Source organism: Suricata suricatta, chromosome 11 (genome assembly GCF_006229205.1).
Source record: "Suricata suricatta isolate VVHF042 chromosome 11, meerkat_22Aug2017_6uvM2_HiC, whole genome shotgun sequence".
Classification (NCBI taxonomy): Eukaryota; Metazoa; Chordata; class Mammalia; order Carnivora; family Herpestidae; genus Suricata; species Suricata suricatta.
Genome location: NC_043710.1, coordinates 72,721,084 through 72,746,413, shown reverse-complemented (window position 1 = coordinate 72,746,413; position 25,330 = coordinate 72,721,084). Strand labels below are relative to the sequence as shown.

Genomic DNA, 25,330 nt, shown 5'->3' with positions numbered 1-25,330 from the left:
GCTTAATTTGAGAAGGATAAAAATACCTTGTCCCTTTTCATATTCTGTATCCAGTGAAAGTGGTTTCTCTTCACTACTAAGTGGTCCAGAGTCAACTGTTAAAGTTTCACTTTCAGCAACTATAAAGATACATTATTATGAATATATATCATCACTGTCAAGCTTAAATCTGAACAAAGTAAAAAAAAATTTGCATTCAGTTTAATAATTCAATGTTGGTCCATCTAAATGTCTTATTCTAGATGACCACATATTTTATCCATTAAACTCGAGCCTAATATAAGAAGACTGATGGGAGATGAAAACTGTGAACCCAAAGGAAAAAATGAAGAATTGATTAAAAGGATATATTGATAGTTTCAAACACAAGAGAAACAAGCATAAAAGAGTAGAATGAGCAAGGTACCAAGTTTAAAAAGAGAAGGTTAATAAATGTCAATGTATCCTTGACATTTTTATTTTGATTTGAAGGTTATTTTGAGAAAGAGTGCAAATGGGGAAAAGGCAGAGAAAGGGAGAGAGAGGATCCCCAGAAGGCTCCATGCCACCAGCCCAGAGCCCAACGAGGGGCTCAATTCCACAAACTGTGAGATCATGACCTGAGCCAAAATCAAGAGTCAGACACTTAACTGACTGAGCCACCCAAGTACCCTCCTTGACATTTTTAGATATTAGGATTTTTGTTATTTAGGAAATCAGAGCAAAGAAGTAAGTTAAATCAGCTTTTCTGATCATATCAGGGGAGCCAGGAACACTGCTTCAAGCATTCATTCATTCACTCACTCACTCACTCATTTATTCAGCACCTACTTACGTGCTGCATGCTGGGGACACAGTGGCACATTTTAAAAAGGTGGACAGGAGGTTTTACAGCCCAAGAGGGGGACAGAAACATTACATATTCATCCTTCATTCTCAAAAACAATTATAAAACTCGAAACTGGTAGGTCTATATAAGAGAAACACAGAATTATACAATAGAGTACTATAAGAGAATCTCAATTAGGCTAGGGGGTCAAATGAGATTTGTCTTAGGAAATGACATTTAGGCAGACATCTGAAAGGTAAGGAGGAATCAGCCACGCACAGAATGTGGGGATGTGTAAGAATGAATATCAGGTGGAGTCAGACAAGGGGGAGAATGAAGCAAGATGAAGCTGGAGAAAGCCTGCTCATACAGGGCCCTTCAAAAGAGTAAGTCGGTTATGACTGAAGATGAATCCCCCTTTTATTGAATTCCGAAACCATACTCTCTCCTACTTTGTTGGCCAGTCCTGTTTACTGCTCAGCTGTCTGCCTATGCTGGAGTCCCTCAGATGGTCTCCTAAGTCCTCTTCTCACCAAATTCTTTCCCCTAAGAGTCCCTCTCTGCCCATGGTTTTAAATATCATATATACATCTGACTTCCAAACTTATCTCTCTGGCTTTAAGCTACTCAATTACTTCAACAAATATTTTTTTAATGTACAAGTAAAACAAAGTATTTTTTTTTTATGTACAAGGCACTGGTCTAAGCCCTGGGGATACAGCAACGTACAAAACCAAGTTCCTACCCTCAATGGAGGTTATACCAGGATTGGAGGAAGTGCAGGGTGGACAGAGTGTCAAGGCACGAAGCAAATAAGCCAAGAAAGCAAATTTATGGTCTAGAGTAATGGAGAAAAAGCATGGTAAAGAGGTTAGGGAATGAAAGGTAGGGGGAATGGGGGAGGGGAGAAACTTGCCATTTTATATAGTGAACAAAGGCCTTCCTGAGAAACCAAATCTCAGCAAGTATCCAAAGGAAGCGAGAGTAAAGGACAGAAATATACAAGAGCATCCCAGCCAAGAAGACCAGCAAAATCTGTAAAGACCATGTGGGTCATGTCTGCTGTGTTCATGGAAGAGCCAGGAAGACCATGTGTATGGGGACTGGTTCAGGAGGGAGGTGTGGTAGGAAAGGAAGTCAGAGAAAGCAGGGTGAGAGGTGGTGGGAGAGGGTTGTGTGTGTGCACAGATCGTGCAAGGCCTTGATGCCCCCTTGGGGTTGTTTGTTTTTAAATGTTTATTTATTTCTAAGAAAGAGAGAGAGAGAGAGATGGAGCACGACAGAGCACGAGCAGGAGACAGGAAGAGAGAGAGGGAGACACAGAATCAGAAGTAGGCCCCAGGTTCTGAGCTGACAGCACAGAGTCTGACCCAGGGCTCGAACCCACAAACCATGAGATCATGACCTGAGCTGAAGTTGGACACTTAACTGACTGAGCCACCCAGGCGCCCTGCCATTTTGGTTTTAATTGCACGAACTGGGTAGTTGTTGGAAGGCCTGCCCCAGAGGAATGACGTGAGGGGAGTGTGTTTTAACAGGATGACTCTGGGACTACGCTCTAGCAAGGGAGATGTAAAATGTGAAGACAGAAAGGAAGCCTGGTGAGCAGGCTACTCCAGGAATCTGCACTGGACATGAAATTTAGCTTAAACCAGGACGGCAGGTGGTGAGAAGCGGTGGCACTGTGGATGGACAGGTTTGAGGGTGAGACTGAAAGGATCTGTGATGATCCGGATGTATGATATAAAAAAGGGGAATCAGAATGACAAGGTTTTTGGCTTGAGCAAGAACACTTTATTGCCACTTATTGAATGTGGACGAGTGTAAGAAAAGCAGGTGGGGGTTGGGACGGGAGATTAAGAGTTCAGTTTTGGAAAAGTTTAAGCTGTGATTACCCAGGAAGATGTCAAATAAGACACTAAGTAAATGAGTGGAGTTCAAAGGGAAGGTCAGGGCTAAAAACACACACTTCAAAGATGGTAAAGTCATGACATTGGTATCAAACTAGGAAGTGTGAAAAGATCTGAGAACCAAGCTCTGGGGGCAATGCCTACTGGCTCTAGAGATGAGACAAGCAGCAAAGGAAATGATGGAGGAGGAGCCAGTAAGGTAGGAAAACCAAGAAAGGGTGGTGTCAAGAGGTCAGGGAAGTAATTATTTCCAGAGGTTTCCTGTTGTACTTAGGATAAAAACCAAAATCCAGACATGGAGTGTAAGTCACTTCATTCAGAAACTTAGTAGCAAAATACTTCCATACAAATCCAATCACTAAAAAACATATATATAGAAGATAAAGCTCTAAGGAAAAAAACATATCAAAGAGGAGGTAGTCTATAACTCCAGATACTGTTTTGCTGTAACTTCAGGAAATGTATTTAAAATAACCTTTTTGTCTACCAAAAAACCCCCCAAATTCTTGAAGAGTAACAAAGAAATAAAACTTTGGTGGGAATGTGAAATAAACACACAATTAAAGATATGCTAAATATTTTAACAATAGCAAACTGGTTAATTGTGGTTCATCAATTACTAGACCTGATATATACAATTGACCCTTGAACAACACCAGATTTAGAAGACAAAACCCCCACTTATAGCTTCTGACCTCTCCCAAACTTTTTTTAAAACTTAAAAAAAAAACTTTTAAAAAATGTTTATTTATTTTTGAGAGACACAGACAGACAGACAGACAGACAGACAGACACACACACACACACACACACACAAGCAGGGGAGGGGCAGAGAAAGAGGGAGACACAGAATCCAAAGCAGGCTCCAGGCTATCAACTGTCAGCAGAGCCTGATGTGGGGCTCGAACTCACGAACTACAAGATCATGACCTGAGCCGAAGTTGGATGCTGAACTGAAAGAGCCACCCAGGCGCCCTCTGACTCCCCTAAAACTTAATTACTGATAGCCTACTGTTGGTTGGAAGTCTTACCAATAAATAATACAGTCAGTTGATTAACATATATTTTGTATATTATACATATTACATACTGTATTCTTTTCTTTTTTTTTAAGTTTATTTTGAGAGAGCAAGAGAGAGAATCCCAAGCAAGTTCTGTGCTGTGAGCATGGAACCCAACGCAGGGCTTGATCCCACAAATCGTGAGATCATGACATGAACAGAAATCAAGAGTTTGGCACTTAACTGACTGAGCCACCCACGTGCCCCTATATACTATATTCTTAAAATACCTTTTTAATTTTTTCTGTACTTTTAGGCTATGCAGTTCATCTGTGAGTTTTTTCAAATTGTCACAATCACCAAAAAATTTTCCACTATGTTTATGGAAATATCCACATAGTTCAAACCTGTGTTGTTCAAGCAAGGGACAACCACATATAAACGATACTACCAGATTAGCATGTCTGGAAGGACGTTCACTAAGGTTTTTTAACATTTACTGCCTTGAAGTAGCAGCAACATGAGCTTTGAAGCATTTTCTTCTTTTGACCAATTACTCTTTAATGTTTCAGGAATGAGCATATTTTTGAACAACTCAGAAAGGGTCTGTGTGATACAAAATGAGACTCGTGGAGAGAATCACCTTGTTCCTGCTCAGAGGATAATGTTCCTTCTTCGCCAGCAATTGCTCCTGATTCGACTGTTGGGGCTTTACTCTCAGTCTCAGTAGCCGTTGCAGTCACTTCGCTTTCATCCTCAGACACGGACTGAACTGTCCAGAGAGATTTTTGGCTTCGGATCTTATTTAATAATTTTTTAAAAAGAATTTTTGAAGGGACCTGGTGGGTCTTCATTGCTAAGGAAGCTAAAAGAGAAGAAAAACGCTTATTTAGCATCTGTTATATACCAAGCAAATCAGTCTACCATTATTCTTAGTACCCGCCACAATCACTAGTTACAATAAAAATACAACTTTATTCTCTATGTTTATAAATTGGGAGTGTATACAATGCTATTTGGCCCCAATCCCAATTTTATAACCAGGAATAATTTTCAATTTAAATTTAAATAAAAGCACCAAAATTCAACTATTTTCCAACAATATGCATGCAGCACAAATTTCAAACTTAAAAATGTATTAAGATGTTTTTGTTTGTTATATGATGACAGAATGCATATCGTTAATTAACTTGTGGAAGATTAGCATTCAAAATATCTCCTATAAGGTTTTACACTCTATGCTAGAGACGAGTCCCCAATATGGGAGGCTCAGTGCAGAGCCCAACATGAGTCTTGATCCCATGACCCTAGGATTATGACCTAAGCCAAAATCAAGAGTCAGACACTCAACCACCTGAGCCAAAAAGCTGCCCTGGCTCTGTGCTACAGAAGAAAACACAATTAGTTATAAACTGAAAAGCCAGTCAGGTGCTACCAAATTATTCCTGGCACTACTGGAGGAAAATTTCACTCAACTACCATCATAAAGAGATCCCTTTAGTCAAAAACAAAATTCTTATTTCTCCAAACATCCTTCCATATGGGTTAATAGTACAACACCAAAACTCTATATAGTACAAACTACTCTCTAAGGGGACAGAACTGTGTTGCAAATACATAGTTCTCTGGCTAAATCAAGGAAAAAAATTAAAGCAATCTACTGAAGTCAAAAACTGGCAAATTATGGTTTTGTCTGACAAACTTTAAAAAAAATACTTTCTAATTTTAACTTACAAACAATAAACTACACAAAACCCAAGTGCTCAAAAACTTTTACATATACCTACGTAACACAATCCAGATCATGATGCAGAACATTACCAGCACCCAGAAGGCTCCTTCATACCCCTTCCCAGTCAATACACCCCTAAAGATAACCACTGTTCTAACCTCAAGACCAGATTAGTTCTGTTTACTTTAACTTCATATAAATATAGAATTATACTTAGGCATTCTTTTCTGCCAGGCTGCTTTCACTCAACATTAGTTTGTGACTCACTCATATTTAAGAAATTAAATTTGTTGCCAATATTTAAAAATAAGGATTTTTAAATCAATGAGATTCCTAGATTTTTTGAAAGATCAAGAGAGTTGGCCACATCTAGCGTTCCAAATGGAAATGCGGGAGCTGAAAAGTAATGTTCCTTTGGATAAGGCAAGCATTGCAATTCTGACAAACTAGAGATCTGAATAGTATTCCCAATTAAAAAAACTGAAAGAGCTGTATGAAACAGTAAAAATATCTTCTTAAAGGCATGGCTGGTCTGGTAAGAAAATCAAAGATTCTGCTGCAGCCAGAAATAACGTGTAAGCAGGAATTCTGGAAGGCAAGTGAGCCCTGAAGCCATCTTCTTGTGTTTATGAGAGACCACAGTCACCTTCCACTATTGAGACAGCAGTGTGGGCATAGGAGACAGGGAGAGAGCCTATAGTTTAACAAGAGTCTCACCCAACAATCTAACAGGGGACCCACATAAAGTTGGAACCCCAAAGGGCTACTATCCAGTATAAACATGATGGGAAAGCCTGAGTGGTTTTGAACAAAGGTATAGAGGGAAAATAGATCAAAGTAAAGAGAACTTGGTCTCCCAGGAGATGTGAGGGCAGGGGGGCAGTGGTACAGCCTCACTGGGCTGGCTTAGATCACCGCAGACCATGTTCACTAACACAAGGACGACAACGTTCAGTAGACAAGGTGGATAGACTTCTCATCAGACAGCGAGTTTTAAGTAACTGTGAGACAGCCAAGTGAAAATGTTAAGAACAGTGGAGACAGAGGTGAAGTTTAGAAGAGAAACTGAAGTCTGTGCTGTTCATTATACACGAAGTACTTAGTAGTTTTTTCCTCCTCTTAACACAGTAGGAAGTCTGTGGTGATTTGATAAAAATCTAAAAATAATGCTGAGTTTTCAAATGAATTTAGAGTTGAGTATCTAACTTAAATAACCTACTAACCTATGTACATGCGGACAAAATGATTTTCCTCCTATGTAAATTAAAAGGACTGTTAATGATGGAAACCCTAAAACACGGTTTCTTCCTTCCATCACTCCCTTTAGTATTAGTTATTTGTTTGCAGGGAAATTAGACCAAACTTTCCTACTGGCAAATTACCAGCATTTTTTTCTATGAAATATTGTAATTTTCCGCTCAGAAGGAGTTTTTACCGTCTGCTTCATTAGAACATATTGTTTCTGCTTCTGTCACTGGAATGTTTTCAGTTTCCGCTAAATTTTCTTGTTCCACTGAAAGGTCCAGTTCTTCATCTTGGATCTGATCAGTCACGATGGGCAAAGGTTCCGGTTCAAGGTGCAGAATCAGGTTTCCTTTCACCGCTCAATAAAGAAATCAAGAATGAGTCCATTCAGAAATGACTAAGAACTTGAGCCTAAAATTTAAAGGTCATTACAGTTTCTAAGTCTAACACAGAAGAGCTTTTTCAAACTGAGGACTCATTTCAAAATAAAAGCTATTTCAACAATACAAATGTATTTTCCCACCTAAACACTTCTAAAAAGCATTGTTGAAAGTTTGGTGCAAGTGTCTTACTCCTGTCCGCGTTATACAGGTCTTCGAAGGCGAATTCCAGCTCTCTCTGCCAGTCTTCTTTCATCTCACTGCGCTTGTACGGAAGTTCAACCAGCTGTGGTGGCATCTGCGCCACAGTCTGCCTCCTACGTGCCAGGTCATCTTGCTGCAGCTGTTTGAGTTCTTTCAGCAGTTTCTCCTGAGTCTTCAAGAATAGAGAGACTTAATCAATGACAGTGGAGTCACAGACTTTAGACAGTACCATTCACAGTAAGGGAAAAGCGGAGAAGTCACGAGAAACAGGGACTGGAGTTCCCTCCCTGCCACAAAAAGACATTCATTATTCATTCAAAAAACATTTACTGAAAGCCACATCCTATGCTAGATTCTAGGAACACAATCTCACTCCTAGACTAGAGAAGTCTCAAGAGAACAGTCTCAGAGAAGCACTGAGACCCAGAGTGACTGTGGCTTAACTGATATTTCATGTTACTTCACACTCTTATGAATCCCCATAATGAAATAGGATCTATTTATAGGTCTTTAAGCTTAAGAAGACAGGCTAATATGACAGTTAAAGCAGACTGTTTTAGTGAGGTTGTCTAACTGAATTTTAGTGGTGGAAGACAGTAAGGGAGAGTAAGGGAAGACCTCTCAGCCCTTGAGCCAAGGATTAAACCAGATAAAAGTGGGTAAGGAGTACAAGTAAGAAAGAATTACTGCAGCACAGAGGTATAGAGATGAAGGCATGGTGCATCTGGAGAAAATACACTGCCACAGGTAACGGATAGACAGAGTATGGAGGGCAGGGATGGTTAAGGAAAAAAGATAATACTGGAGAGAGGTAGAGGCCAAATACTATTTATAACAGACACTGGCATGAAATAAGATCCTGGGACACAATGGGGTCTGCAGCAAAGAGGTTTGCATAGGGAAAAGGAAACCCTCTACTAATGGTGAGATTGCAGGTGTTGACGACCATCCTCATGTAAGAGACACTGAGCCTACAAAAAGGCGGAGAGTCTGTGTAATAGTGTTTGCCAAGTGATAATAGACATAACACTACTTATTCTTTCTTTTAGTTTTTTTAACGCTAAAAAAAATTTTTTTAGGGGCCCCTGGGTGGCTCAGTTGGTTAAGCGTCATGACCTGAGTCAGTTAATGTAAATGTAATTTACATTATTCAGCTCAGGTCATGATCTCATGGTTCATGGGTTCAAGCCCTGTGTTGGGCACTGTGCTGACAGCTCAGAGCCTAGAGCCTGCTTTGGATACTGTGTCTCCCTCTCTCTCTGCCCCTCCCCTACTCATGCTCTGTTTCTGTCTCAATAATAAATAAACAAAAAATTTTTAAAAACTTTTTAATGTTTATTTTTGAGAGAGTGAGCAAAGGAAGGACAGAAAGAGAGGGAGACACAGAATTCGAAGTGCAATTCAGGGTCTCAGCTCTCAGCCCTGATGCAGGGCTCAAATTCGCAAAGTGCGAGATCATGACCTGAGCCCAAGTTGGACACCTAACCAACTGAGCCACCGAGGGGCCCCACAACACTTGGGCTTATTCTTATGTAAAGTTTTATGATTCATTTTTTTATATTAAGATTCAATCCCATTAAATTTAACTTCAGAGTTCTTTGAATAAATATACTATTTCTAGCTCAGTGCAAGTAGGCATATTATTCTACTTGAATCATTTATAATAACATCCACGATCACTACTTAGATTTGCTGTCAACTTATGAGATTCCAGGCACAATTCTAAGGGCTTAACTAAACTCATTTAATCTTCAAAGCAGTCAATCAAACAATTCAGAGATGTTAGGTAATTTGCCTGAGGTCAACCAGCTAAGCAGTGAGGAAGAGAGGAAATTCCAGGCAGACTATGGAGTCGTTCTTCTTAACTACAAAACATTACTGATTTGTGGAACAATGTTTTCAGTTTGATTGTCTTTCACATTTTGTTTTCAATCAGTTTAAGTCTTAGGATGAGAATTATTGGTTATAATTCAGATAATCAGTTATTCTAGTAATAATTTACTCCCAGCTTATAAAATCTAAAAACTTACTTGAGAAGATCATGTATGAATCAGTTAAAACGATACCAATAAACTCTAAGGCTTTTATTTTTTTAATGTTTACTTATTTATTTTGAGAGAAGGGGAGAGTGTGTGCAAGTGAGTGAGGGTGGGGAAGACAGGGAGACAAAGAATCCCAAGCAGGCTCTGTGCTGTCAGCGCAGGGCTAGACATGGGGCTCAATCTCACAAACCTTGATATCATGACCTGAGCTAATATCAAGAGTCTGACACTTAACCAACTGAGCCACCTAGGTGCCCCACTTTATAGTTTTTAATTCCCACAGAAGCGCTTAAAAACTCAGTCTTCAGCTGAGTATCTAAAACATTCAAATGCATTAGCCAAATACAGAAAATAAAATCATTTGACTTCTAAAATGAATCATTTTCTGCTATGTTCTAAGGATAAACATAACGATAATAAGCATGACGGAAGTGAAGCTAAACTTACAAGCCAGGTTTCATTATACATATTTTAGAGCTCTGTGACACTTTTTCCAAGCTCCCTTCATGGTCTGAAGGACCATGACTCTACCTCTGAATTAATATTCTGCGAAGTCAGCAAGTGCTTTGCTCAGTAAATATTTAATAAACAGAATCACAAAATTCGCAGAGCACAAATGCAACTCATTAACTGAGAAAAGTGGTTAATTTCTCTTCAGGCCATTTTTGGGCTGATTACAATATTAAACTTTTAATACATTCGTCATTGCACAAAAATGTTAGAAGAGCAGTGTGTGAGAACTGCTTCCCCCAACCTGAATGTGAAATGGGAAACTTGGTACGACAGGCGTCAGAGTGTATTTTCACGTTCTTCACACCTCTGACCTCTGAGCCCGTTCACGAGTCAGTTCTACAGCCTACGGAATGTCGACGGCCAGGATTCTTACTTGAGCCAAATGGATCTTTTTCAGCGCCTGGAAGCCCCGCACATGCGCCTTCTCACACTGTTCCATTCTCTCTTGTGCTGCTTGTTTTTGTCGTTCTTTCAGTCTTTTCTCTTCTTCTTCAGCAGCCACATGAGGATCTGGCTAGCAGTCAACCAGTAAATTTCAGAAAATTTAAAAATTGTGAAACAAAGTGATAACTAAAAAATAACTTTAAAATCATGCTTCCCTACTTATATAAAATAAAACAGGAAGAGATATATGCCCACAATTATCAACTGTATGTATGTATGAAAAATATCAAATTGTTTGGTGAAAGTTGAACAAATTCGTTCACTTTGAACCGGATTACATTATGCTCCTTCAAACACATTCCTCCATCGAAACCCCATTAAAACAACAGTGCTGTCAGCACTCACAAAGCTAGCAGTGAAGAACCCAAATGCATCTAAGGTCATTTAGGGAAGCAGTGAGATCTGTCCTTGGTTTTCAGTCAATAGCGGCTGCTTCACTTCAATCTGAGGGAGGCCAAATCACCAAAACTGCTACTTTAATATAATTCCTGATTTCCTAAACTTGTGTGCAGTCACGTGATTATGTGGCTGTATAGTCAGTAATCACCTCACCACGCTAACAGCAGCAACAGCAAACAAGGGGGGAAAGGGCACATCGCCTGGATTTATACTGTTGTACCTGGAGGTTCACTGTCAAGTACAGGTTTAAGCAATACAAATGTGACTTTAAGCAAACATCGTATGTATTTTATATGCTGAAATTCTTGGGTGAACTAAGAATGATGACTATGAAAGCTACTATAGTTGACCCTTAAACTACACAGGTTTAAAACTGTGTGGGTCCACTTATTCATGGTTTTTTTCCAATAAATATATTGGAAAATGTTTTGGAGATTTGCAACAATCTGGAAAAACTCATAGATGAAGCATGTAGCCTAGAATCAAAAAATTAAGAAAAGTTATGAATGTCATGAATGCATAAAATATATGTAAGATACTGGCCTATTTAATCATTTACTACCATAAATAGATATAAAAATTTAAAATTTATCAAAACTCATCACACAAGCACTTATAGACCAGACATGGAGGCATTCACGTTCAAGAAATGTAAACAGACATAAGGATTCAATGTTTAAGTCATAACTGCATAAAATTAACTGTAGTACATACTGAACTATCATAATTATTTTTTATCTTTATTTTTTAGAGGAAGAGAGTACAAGCAGGAGAGGCAGCAGAGGAAGAGAGAGAATCTTAAGCAGGCTCCGTGCCCAGCGTGGAGCCCAGTGCAGCCTGGCTCAATCTCACGACCGTGAGATCATGACCTGAGCTGAAACCAAGAGTAGGACACTCTACCGACGGAGCTACCCCGTAATAATCTTTTAGCCACTTCCTGTTGCTATTCCAGTGAGCACAAATGTTGTATCTGCTTACAACACTGTGACACTAATCATTTCTACACGAGCCATTCACCTCTCTGGTAAACTGCATATGGTAAAAAGTGATGTCTTGTGGTTCTTGTGTATTTTTCATCGTGTTATAGTGCAGTATCATAAATCTTGTATAACATCATGGGACCCATAAAAAGTACCACTAGTGATGCTGGAAGTGCTCCCAAGAAGTAAAGTCATTACAAGAACAAGTTGCCTGGACTGTGGGCTGCAGCCGTGGTCACCTGCCATTTCAGGATAATAATCCAGAGTAAGGACCATCGTTAAAGAAGAAAAGGAAATTTATACAGTTAGAGCTGCAGCTTCAAGAGCGGGCATGAAAACCTTGCACTATGTGCAAAATAAGTTTTCATCTCATACTGAAAATGCAGCTTTTATGTGGGTGCAGAATGGCTATAAGAAAGGCAAGCCTTTAAACTTCAATACAATTCAAGAAAAATTATACCCCTTTTGGGCCAAAAGATACGTATGCAAATCTACAGAACACCAGGCAGAACAAAGGTTAGATTAAATTAGTACTTTAATCTCCAAAAAATTTACTTAGGGAATTAAAGTGTGTAAAATTAAATAAGTAATCTTTAAGAACAGTATTTCATTCCATTTAGACCATGACTTAAAAAAATGTTTATGTTTTATTTTATATTTGTGAGAGACAGAAAAAAGAGAGAGAGAGAGCACGAGCAGGGAAGGGGCAGAGAGATGCAGACAGAATCTGAACCAGGCTCCAGACTCCAAGCCGTCAGCACAGAGCCCGATGTGGAGCTTGACAAGCTCACAGGCAGTAAGAGGTCATGACCTGAGCCAAAGTCAGATGCTTAACCAACTAAGCCACCCAGGTGCCCCAGGCCATGACGTTTTTAAGAAAAACGTTGTTTGGGAATTCACCAAAGCATTTGAGGGTGAATTAACAGAAGAATGTCAATTGTGCCCAAACAAAATTTTAAGGGAAGGAAAAACTTCAAAAACATACAACATTCACAATAAATATTCGGTCCAAACACAATGAGGTACACAGAAGATGTGAAGAAAATAAAAGGTTAGAGTGACTGCCCAAACTTCAGAACAAGACTTTATAAGCATGCTTTAGGAAGATAATTCCTTATAGACTCATGTTAATGACACTAAAAATTTAGACAGAAATCTTGTTGAAATAATTGTTAAATTAATTATCAGCTGAACTCAAAAGGTATATGAAATCTGCAAAAACTGTGAATCCCAGGCAAGATTTTTTTTAGAAAACATATTTCTAAAAAGTCTTCCATGAATTTAAATCTGCAGTGCACATAACGTGAGTGGTATTGTTAAATATGGTACTTCTGCATCTTATATGTGAGACATTTGGACAGAAATCTTTTTAAGTAGGACAGCAGGGTAACTGATGAATTTAACTGTTTCTGCTTTTTTTTGTCCCCAGACATTTCTGGGTCTCACAGCAAACAGTACAGTGTATCTGACTGGAAAAATACTTCTAGGGACAAGAAATCCATTTTTAACAAGTTGCTATTCAACTGTCATTGACAAAGGAACAAACACAGTGAAGACCACGAGTAACTGGCTCTAAATAGGGATACAGGCGACTATCTCATCATTCTTAAGACAAAGACAAATTTTATAACATGTAAAAGATTTTAGAGCTACTTTATCAGGATATTCAAACAAAACATCATGAACTTGTAATGTTAAAAAGGCTGACTGAACACATGCAAGTCATTTATTTGCAGAAAGCTTCTAAAGAAATAAGATGCAGGGGTACCTAGGTGGCTCAGTCAGTTAAGCATCTGATTTCAGCTCAGGGTATGATCCCACAGTTCATGAGTTCGAGCCCCGTATCGGGTCTGTGCTGACAGCTCAGAGCCTGGAGCCTATTTCTGATTCTATGTCTCTGTGTCTCTCCCTCTCTTTGCCCCTCTACAGCTCGTGCTCTGTCTCTCTTAAAAATAAAAAAATTAAAAAATTAAAAAAGGAACAAGATGCAGCTGAAAATTCAGAGGTAATTTTGTTATCTTGAAAATCAAACACACTGCTCCACTGTTACATTTTAAACCCAAGGTTTAAAGGCAGATTTTTCCCAAGTGATGGCATAAAGTAGCAAAGAAAGCAAATATCAGAATGCTTTAGTTTGTGGGACTGTTTTTATAAAACTACACTGTAAGTACTGATCCAATCTTCAATCCAGAAGTTGAAAGGAGAGAGCTCTTTCACTTACTATCAAAGAGGAAAGTTTAGTAACTTGCTGTAACTCCATCAGTGGCACCCTATACTGCAGCTAGGTAAAAAATAATGGTTTTCTTCATCAATCCTATTTGAGAGAGAACATCTATTTAATACTGCAAAATGTAGTGTAGTAACCACTTAACCGACTGAGTAGTGTAGTAACCACCAAAAGCAGGTTAGTCACAGACTGAAGGTATTGTCCTATGTTATAATACTACTAAAGTTGTAATCATAATTTATGATTTTAAACAAATCAAGATTTATTCTTTTCCTTCAAGTTAATTCTATGATAAGAATACCCATCTGTCAGGTTTGAACTGAATGTTGATTTTAACACCTGCCATTAAGCAGTTAAAGTTAACCAAAATGTGTATTTGCTCCATTCTAAACTCCCTAAAAAAGCGATACTGGGAAAGTGTGTTTTCTTAGTAGCCAAATATATCCAACATGAAAAGAAATTAAAGTCTAGTTACAAAGAAACAGCAGTTATAATAACAAGGATTATCATTTATCACTCTTAAGACTGGGAATAATTTCTCAACCATAATAACCCACACAAGGAAATGAATAAGGGTATGATAAGATGCCCATTTTCACATGCTGCTGATACTTTTTAAAAGGCAATTTAATGATCCATATCAAGTACCTGTATCAAATGTTACAGTTTGGAACCAAAAAATTTCTCCTCATGCCTCTATTCTAAACATACCTCAGAATTATAGATAAAAATGTACAAGATTATTATCTTTGAGTTATTTACAGAAGCAAAAAGAAATAAAAGAATAGTTAAATAAACTCTATGATGCTCATAAAAATTGTTTTGAAAAATTATATATTAAAAAAAGAAAAATTATGTAATTATATACAAAGACTATAATGAATTCATTAATGTAGGAATCACATTACTCTTTGGTGATGAAATTGGCAGTTATTTTCCTATAGTTAATGCTTATGTGTACCGTGGCAAATATTTCATAAAGAACACGTACAGATATAACTCACTTTAATGAACAGAAAAATGAAGTGAGGCTTATGAACAACAATAAGTCAATCACCTGGTTTGTGTCCATCTCTCTATTCACAAAAGTGTGGAGATGATGATAGGTAGAACTACTAGTTTTCATAGGAGAAGTTTTCTTTAATTCAATGTTCTGAAAATGGAATATAGACAATGGATTATTAGGTTAACAGTATTTTCAATTAAAGCTGAACCCAAAAAACAAGTGATTTTGTATCTAACCTGTTATCCTTATTCATTTTTCTTACATGGGGATTATGCACTGTAGTTCCACTAACATGAAATATAGGTTGAAAAACTAGAGTATACCTAGGCAAGAATACTAAGCTGGTGATGCTGTATAGTTTCCTGCGTAACATTAGATGTACATAATGGCACTCTGCTCTCTTACTAAGGACTCAGGCTTGATCACTGGGTTATGGTGGGGCATGCCCAGTGATGAGAAAGCTGTCGTTTTTCAAATGGAAGGAAGACAGTGAATAAAAGTAGAAGGATAAAAGATACCTATCTGGGGCCAGAGTATCAGCTCCCAGATTACCTGACCTCCCAGATTACTTGATAACTGAACAGAGCAAAATATACCTTTATGATAGAAATGTTTTGTAGTCACCACCATAAACAAATGAGACAAACGGAATATGAGAAACTAGTCTCTTCAAATATATATATATATATACTTATACATATATGAAGTTATAAGGTAAAACAACTTAGGAGAATCTTGATTATGGACTATATATTAGATGGTATTAAAAATCATTAATTTTCTCAGTGTGATATGTGGTTGCATAAGAGAATGTCCTTATTCTTATTTGAAATCTATACACATATAAATGTTAAACAGCTATTCATTTAACTGTATGTGCCTTTTAACTTCTCTGTATTTTGAAGTTCCATAATAAAAAGTTGGGGGGAAAAGTACAACTACACATTTGCATATAATTCCTGTTTTCAAATCATTTACACAGATAATGCTTTGTTTGCTTTTTGTAAATATTTGACCCCAACTGGTTAGGAACACTAGGAACAATAATAAATGGAATCAAAAGGCATCAAGGGTAAAATACGGCCTGTGTTTTACCACAGTACTGAGGGAGTGGCTGAAATCTGAAACGCTCCCATTTGAATCTTTTGGATCAAATGTCACATGGCAGATGGCTCTACCTAAAAGCAGGGAGGCTGACAAAATGAAGGCCTTAAGAGGCCAACATCTGGTACCGATGCTGATCTTACATACAGAAGATATGCTTGTATACACAGTGAAATCAGAGATCATGGGCTTTTCTTATTTCTACTTTTTAGATAAAAATAACTATGTAATTGTGATTATCACCCAAACAGACATTTCAATAAGTACAACAAACTACTGTAAAACAGAAGAACTAACGCCTTTTAAAGTTCATTTCCACCTTACTTAATAAATGTCTTTTCTAAAATAAGCTCCAAATCACAAAAGCACACATATTACCTCCATAGACAAATAGACATCTCTCATCCATTTTATGCAATCTTGTGTAAATTTATAAACTTATCTGAACCTAGCTTCTTTATCCGTAAAATGGTAACCATTTACAATGCCCAAATCTTAAGTGTAAAAAGTTGACACAGCAAATAATCCAGTTTTTTTCTCCCAGTAAATAATGGGCATAAAAAAAGAAAGACCAAACCATTTATAGTTTTTAAAAAAATCAAAAACGGCTTTTGAAACAATAAAAGAAAACAAATTAAGGCAATTGCTGAAAACTGAATACAGACTGGTTATTAGCTATCAGGAATACTAGTACTATGCTTTAAAAAATGTCCTTATACAGCAGAGATATATCCTAAAGAATGGGTAAAAAGTATCTAGGATCATTTTTAAATACTCTAGACATACTCATGTGTTACCTGTCAATTTAAAAATTAAGTTTAAACAAATGAAATTTTGACCTGCACTGAATTCTAACAGTAAAGAATTATTATTATCTAGTTCTTCTCAATGCTCAAAGTAATTCACCTCAAAAAGACCTGGAGGTGGTGGTGGCAGACTTGTGATTTTAGCAGACCTCTCTTTTTCCACAAGTAGTGCTTCCTTTCGAGCTGTTATGTGCCTTGAAGAAAACAAGAGATGTCCTAAATTAATCTCTCAGGTAATATTATAGCACAACCCTTAAAGTCTAAAACATAAAAGGCAGAGGATCTCAGGAAATCCTCCAGTCTGACCCCATAGGCTCAATATGCTGTTTAATAAAAGCCCCTACACAACGGACATGTAAAAAAATGTTTACAAGATGTATATCTAAAGACATAAAGCCCTACACTGAAACTGACCCAACAAACATCTAATGCTTCATTTAGAATGGTTTAGAGTAAAAAAAAAAACAAAAACTAGAAACACTGATAAAGACAGGCCACTGTATAAAGTGAGTAACATGCAAAAATACACATTAAATGATTTGCCAATAGTCTGAATATCTTTCCATGCTCTTAACTGCACTGATTTTTCTTTTTTTACAGAGACAGACAGATTTAGGGGGGAGAGCATGAGTTTTGAACTAGCTGTTGCTTAAGTCATTTGTTAACTTGCTCACCTAGGCAAACCACACCCCCACCACATTATTTTTTTATCTTATCTTATTTTTAAGTAGAAATCACACCCAACATGGAGCCTAACATGGGGCTCGAACTCACAACCCTGACATCAAGACTTGAACTGAGATCACAAGCCGGATGCTTAATCAACTCAGCCACCAAGGTGCCCCCCAATGCATTATTTTTGAACCAAGTTTAACAAACCAATCAATATATCACATGACTTATTTGTAGTATCTGTTTAAATAGTATTCAATGTATTCTACTTCTTGCCCAATTGGTTCCAGTGGAAAAGATAGTAAAAACCATTATTACTTTACCACGTTTTTTGCTTCATTAGTTTTTCTTTTTGATTTTTCTGTAATTTCAGAGCCTCTTTATGCCTCATTTCTGCTTTTCTTTTTCTTTCTGCTGCCCGCAGTGCCAGAGCATTCAAATCAGGTTCCTAAAAATATACATTACTTAACATGTTCCGTTCAACAAGATTAAAATGCCAAACAAATAATAAGGGTGGTTCTCCAGTCAGGGCAAAATCATGAAGGTATTCAAATGACAGGTTTAGGAAACACTACACTTACAGCACAAAGTTAATGGTGGCATAAATAAAACTACAAAAATCAGATGTCACAACCTAAGGCTATTACTGAAACAGACTGAACTCAGGGATCAAGGACCATATTTCACTGTCACATACTTTAAAGCTATTTCTTTCCTTCACTAATTGTTTGATATCAAAGACCGTCCTTCTTTGGAACCAGGTTGTTTATTTTGTGCGACTGTCTCTGGGACCACAATCTAGTATTTTCCAACCATAAATCACAATAAACAACACATGGTCTCATAATAGTCTTAAATACTAAGTTCTACTTTGTCTTTCTAAAAGTCATCAAAGAAGTGTTATTGTTTGTGAATCAAATCCAAGTGTATACATGTTTCAGAGATATGAGGAAACAAATGGGAAATTTGAATTCTGCCCAATGAATCTGTCCAAAATGCTTGAAACAACTTCTGATTCAGAAAGTTATTTTATTTACCCAGATGGTTAAGCACTGGAAGAAGAGAATAATTCCAATTTAAACATCATACAAAGATTTTACGGGACAGTGATTCTTTCTAGGAAATGCATCTAGCAGAATCACTGAGTTATATATTAATACATAGAAAAGCTGAGGCAGGTCTGCTGGTGCGACTCCAGCAGAGAGCACCTCAGGAACCCCAGCCTGCTCCAGTTCAGTCATTCTTCCAGGGTGGCCCCAGCACAGAGCACCTGAGACCCCTGGCCTGTGCCCACTCTAGCTGTCCCATCTGGGTGGCCCTGCAGTGTAGCACATCAGGCCCCTGGGCTATGACCACACCAGCTCCAGCTGGCCAGCAATAGCTGCTGGGCACACTCAGTCTACACTGGGGACATTCCTACACAAGGCCACTACCTCAAGACCAGGAGGGGAACTGTTCCACCTAATTCACAGAAACAAACACAGAAAGTCAGACGAAATGAGGAGATGGAGGAATATGTTCTAAACGAAAGGAATAAGCCAAAACTGCAGAAAGAGAACTAAACAAAACGGAAACAGGCAATATACCTGGTAAAGAGTTCACAGTAATGGTAAGAAAGAAAGAAAGCAGCTCACCAAATTTAAGTGAGAACTTAAACAAAGAGACAGAAAATACAAAAAAGAACCAATCACAGGGCACCTGGGTGGCTCAGTTGGTTAAACGTCCACTCTTGATTTTGGCTCAGGTCATGATCCCACAGTTTGGGAGTTCAAGACCCAGGTATGACTCCTTGCTGATAGCACAGAGACTGCTTAGGATTCTGTCTCTCCCTCTTTCTGCCCCTCCCCTGCTCTCATGTTCTCTCTCTCTGCCCTCCCCTGGTCTCATGCTCTCTCTCAACATAAATGAGTAAACTTAAAAAGAAAAAGAAAACCACACTGGGAATCAACAGCAAACTAAAGGATGCAGAAGAATGAATCAGTTAGCTGGAAAAAAGGGTAGTGGAAAGCACCCAAGCCAAACAGCAAAAATAAAAACGAATAATCATAATAAGAATAATGTGGATAGGTTAAGGGACCCGAGACACCATCAAGAGTAACAGCATTCACCTTACTGGGGTCCCAGAGGAGAATAAAGGGGACAAAACAAATGCATGTGAACAAACAATAGCTGAAAACTTTCCTAACCTGGGGAAGTAAACAAGATTTCTAGGTCCAGGAAATACACAGAGCACCTAACAACATGAAACCAAGGAGACACACACCAAGACACAAGTAAAACATCAACAACTAAATCATCACCTTAAAACCAGCCTTACAAGAAACGCTGAGGAGATTTCTTTGAGTGGAAAAGAAAAGACCATAAGTAGAAATGAGAAAACTATGAAAGGAAGAATTCCACTGGTTGATCACTTATAAAGCTAGTATGAAGGTTGAAGGATAAAAGTAGTAAAAGTCAATTGTATCTACAATAATTAGTTATGGGACTGTAAGGACGCAGGTCTGATCCGGCCTTCCCACCGGGCCTTCCCAGAGGCGCACCCGCCCGGCAGCAGCGGGTCGCCTCCCCGCAGGTCCCATCCAGCCTTCCCCTGTACTTAAAGGGGGAGGCGCCGGCTTCTCCTGAAAGGGCACACCTTAAGGAGGGACAACTCCTGCGGTGCCCAATCCGGAGAGGCCAGCTGATACCTTTGACCTTTCTAGAGGCGGGCCTAGTCACGTCCCACGTGGGGCACCCTGGGTCCACTCTGATTGGTCAATACTCCAACTATTGTGATTGGCTCCCACAACTGCCAGTATTGATGGGGGGGGCAGGGATTGGATCACTGTACACCTGTCATCATTTCCTATAACTCCCCCTCCCAAAGGCATAAAAGGCCCTGCCCTGCCTTTGTTCGGGGCTCTCTCTCCACGTGGCCAGCGGGTCGGGTGGAGACTGTGAGCCCAAGCTTAAGCTTGTAATAAAGGCCCTTTGCTTTTGCAGGCCTGCCTCGGTCTCCCTAGCAGTCTCTGGTGTTTGTTTTGGGGTGATTTTACAAACTTGGGTACAACAGAACACACAAAATAAAATAATGTAAAATATTATACCACATACATAAAATATAAAAGGGGCGATACTAATTTAGTGTTTTTAGAATGTTTGAATTTAAGCAACCATCAACTTAATATAGACTGCTATATATGAACCTCATGATAACCACAAATCAAAAACCAAAAATAGACACACAAAATAAAGAGAAAGAAATCCAAGCATAACACTAAAGAAAGTCATCAAAACACAAAGAGAGCAAGAGAGAAAGAAAGGAACACAGAAGAACTACTAATCAACCAGAAAACAACAAAATGGCAATAAGTACATACCTATTGATAATTACTTTAAATATAAACGAACTAAATCTTCCAATCAAAAAGACATGGGGTGCTGAGGAGCCTGGGCGGCTCAGTCGGCTAAGCATCCAACTTCAGCTTAGGTCATGATCGCATAGCTTATGGGTTCAAGCCCCATACTGGGCTCTGTGCTGACAGCTCAGAGCCTGGAGCCTGCTTCAGATTCTGGGTCTCCCTTTCTCTCTGCCCTTCCTTTGCTCATGCTCTGTCTCTCTCTCAAAATAAATATAATAATAAAAAAAATAAAGAGACACAGAATGAATGGATAAAAACTCTGACCCATCTCCAGGCTGCCTACAATAGACCTAACATTAGACCTAAAGACACATTCAGATGGAAGGTTGAGGGCTAGAAAAAGATAGTCTATAAAAATGGAAGAAACCAAAACAAAAAGCCAGGGTAACAATACTTATATCAGACAAACAGACTTTAAAACAAAGAGTATACCAAAAAAAAAAAAGAAAGGCATTACATCATGAGAAGAGGCTATAACAACTGTAAATATCATGCACCCAACATAGAAACATCTAAATATATAAAGCAAACATTAACAGCCACTTACATTCACAGATAGATCATCCAGACAGATGGACTTAAAATATATAGAGAGAGCATGCCATCTAAAAAAAAAAAAATGCAGAACACATTCTTTTCAAATTTACATGGAACATCCATCAGGAGAGATCACACGTTAGGCCACAAAACATGTCTCAATAAATTTAAGAAGTGGAATCACATCAAGCACCTTTCTGACCACAACAGTATGAAACTAGAAATCAATTACAAGAAAAAAAACTGGGGCGGGGGGGAGGGGGGGGGCACAACCACATGGAAGATAACAACATGCTATTAAACAACAGATGGGTCAATGAAAAAGTCAAAGAGGAAAAAAATACATAAAGAGAAATGAAAACAGAAACACAAATTCTTTGGGATGTAGCAAAAGCAGTTCTAAGAGAGAAGTTTAAAGCAATACAGGCTTCTCTTAAGAAACAAGAAAAATACCAAATAAATAACCAGTCTTACACCTAAAGGAACTAAAAAACAAGCAGCAGCAAAGCCAAAAGTTAGTAAAAGGAAGGAAATAAAGATCACATTGGAAGTAAATGAAATAGATTTTTAAAATAAAAAGGATCAATGAAACTAAGCTGGTGCTCTGAAAAGATCAACATAATTGAGAACCATTTAGCTACTCATCAAGAAAAAAGGGCATTCAAATAAACAAAATTTGAAAGAGAACTTACACCACAGAAAAACAAAGGATTAGAAAAGACTGCTATGAAAAATTATATACCAACAAAATGGACAACCTAGAAAAGAACTGGATAAATTCCCAGAAACAATCTTCCAAGACTGAATCAGGAAGAAATAGAAAATATGAGCAGACTGATTACTAATATTAAAGTTGAATTGATAATTTAAAAAACTCCCAAAAAATTTAAGTCCAGGACCAGATGGTTTCTGGTGAACTTCTACCAAACATTTAAAAAAGAATTAATAATTACCCCTCTCAAACTATTCCATAAAATAGAAGACAGAGGAATGCTTCTAAATGCACTCTGTAAGGCCAGCATAACCCTGATAATCACAACCAGATAGAAACTACAGAAGAAAAATCATAGGCCAAAATCCCTGACCAACACAGATGCAAAAATCCTCAACAAAATATTAGCAAACTGAATTCCAACAATACATTAAAAGGACCATTTACCAGGGTGCCTGGGTGGCTCAGTCGGTTAAGCCTCCGACTTCAGCTCAGGTCAGATCTCAGATTCGTGGGTTCGAGCCCCGTGTCAGGCTCTGTGCTGACAGCTAGCTCAGAGCCTGGAGCCTGCTTCTGGTTCTGTGTCTCCTTCTGTCTCTGCCCCTCCCCCCTCTCATGCTCTGTCTCTCTCTGTATCAAAAATAAATAAAACATTAAAAAAAAAAAAGGACCATTTACCATGATCAAATAGGATTTATACCAGGAATGAAGGATGTTCAATAAGCACTACCCAATTAACAGAATATACCACATTAACAAAATGAAGGATAAAGACCATATGATCAATTTCAACAGACGCAGGAAAAGCATTTGACAAAACTCAACATCCATTCATGACAAAAACTCTCAACAAAATGGGTTCAGAGGGAATGTATCTCAACCTAACAAAAGACCATTATGAGAAACCCACAACTAACATCATACTCACTGGTGAAAAGTTGAAAGCTCTTCCTCTAAGGTCAGAAACAAGACAAGGATGTCTACTCTATTATTCAACACAGTATTGTAATTCCTAGCCACAGAAATCACACAAGAGATAAAAGGCATTCAAACTGGAAAGGAACAGGTAAAACTGTCACTGTTTGCAGATGACATGATTTTACATACAGAAAAACCTAAACACTCTACCGAGAAACTATTGAATAAATGAATTCAGTAAAGTTGCAGGATATAAAATTAATATACACAATTCTGTTACATTTCTATACCTTAATAACAAAGTAGGAGAAAAAGAGATTATGAAAACAATCCCAATTACAATTATATCACAAAGATTAAAATACCCAGGAATAAATTTAATCAAGGAGGTGAAAAGAACTATACTCTGAAAATTATAAAGCAGTGATGAAAGAAAATGAAGATGACACAAATAAATGGAAAGGTATACAATGTCCAAGAATTGGAAAAATAAATATTGTTAAAATGTCTATACTAGCCAAAGCAATCTATAGAGTCAATGCAATCCCTAGCGAAGTACCAACAATATTTTCTATACAACTAGAATAATTCTAAAATTTGTACAGAATCACAAAGACTCCAAATAGCCAAAGCAATCTTAAGAAAGGAGAAAACTGGAGGCATCACCCTTGCTAATTTCAAACTGTATTACAGAGCTGTAATAATCAAAACAGCATGGTACTAACACAAAAACAGACACATAGATCAAGAGAACAGAACCCAGAAGCCAGAAATAAACCCATGTTTATCCGTTAATCTGTGACAAAGTATGGGGCGCCTGAGTGGCTCAGTTGGTTAAGCTCTGACTTCAGCTCAGGTCATGACCTCAAGGTTGGTGGGTTCGAGCCCCAAGTCAGGCTCTGTGCTGACAGCTTGCTCAGAGCCTGGAGCCTGCTTCAGATTCTGTGTCTCCTTCTCTCTCTGACCTTTCCCACTCATGCTGTCTCAGCTCTCTCAAAAACTAAATAAACATAAAAAAAATTTTTTTTTTAAATCTGTGACAAAGTAGGCAAGAATATATGATGTAGAAAGGACAGCCTCTTTAATACATAGTGTTGGAAACTGAACTGCCACATGCACAAGAATAAAACTGGACCACTTCCTTGCACCATATACAAAAATTAACCCAAAATGGATTAAAGACATAAATGTAAGACCTGAAACCATTAAATTCCTAAAAGAAAACATAAGTAGTAATCTCTCAGAAATCAGCCTTAGAATTATTTTTCTGGATATGTTTTCTCAGACAAGGAGAACAAAAACAAAAATAAACAACTGCACTACATCAAACTAAATAGCTTTTTCACGGTGAAGGAAACCATCAAAAAACGAAAAGGTAACCTACTGAATGGGAAAGGTACCTTTAAATGATGTATCAGATAAGGCACTACTCATCTCAACTATATAAGGTACTCCTACAACTCAAAACAACAAAAATCAAATAATCCAATTTAAAAATGGGCAGAGGACTTAAACAGTGTTCCAGAGAATGCATATGGCTGGCCAACAGACACATAAAAGATGCTCCACATTCCTAATTAAAGGAATGCAAATCAAAAGCACAATGAGGTACCACCTCACACCTGTCAGAATGGCTAGTATCAAAAAGAAGTAACAAGTGTTGCTAAGTATATAAAAGGGAATCCTTGTGCACTGTTGGTGGGAATATAAATTGGTGTAGTCACTGTGGAAAAGTATGGCGGTTCTTCAAAAATTTAAAAATAAAAATACCAGTAATTCTACTGCTGGGTATTTACCAAAAGAAAATAAAAACACTAATTTGAAAAGACATGTGCACCCCCATGTTTACTGCAGATTTATTATAATAGCCAAGATACAGAAAAGTAACCTAAAGTGTCCACTGACAGATAAATGGAAAGAAACTATGGTGTATATACACAATGGAATATCAGTCATTAAAAAAAAAATGAGATCTTTCCAACAGTATGGAAAGCCCACAGGTAATGTGCTAAGTAAAATAATTCACACAGAGTAAAACAAATATCTTATGATTTCACTTGTATGTGAAATCTAAAAAAAACAAAAACAAAAACAAATGAACAAAAAAATAAGAAACTAATAAATACAGAGAACAAAGTGGTGGTTGCCAGAGGTGAGTGGGTGGGAGATGGGTGAAATAGGTGAAGGGGATTAAGAGGTACAAACTTGTCATTATAAATCAGTCATAGGAATGAAAAAATACCTCAGAGGGAATATAATCAATATTACTGTAATAACTCTATACGGTGA

The 25,330-nt window shown here is 37.9% G+C and overlaps 1 protein-coding gene across 1 annotated transcript in view; it reads right to left on the bottom strand.

Annotated features, from left to right (window-relative positions):
* CEP295 (centrosomal protein 295) overlaps positions 1-25,330 on the bottom strand; it is a 53,808-nt gene that overhangs the window by 23,105 nt on the left and 5,373 nt on the right. Inside the window, 8 exon segments of the mRNA XM_029915643.1 lie at positions 27-119; positions 4,363-4,584; positions 6,887-7,054; positions 7,269-7,452; positions 10,209-10,349; positions 14,943-15,038; positions 16,902-16,995; positions 17,797-17,921. Coding sequence (XP_029771503.1) covers positions 27-119; positions 4,363-4,584; positions 6,887-7,054; positions 7,269-7,452; positions 10,209-10,349; positions 14,943-15,038; positions 16,902-16,995; positions 17,797-17,921 — 1,123 coding nt within the window.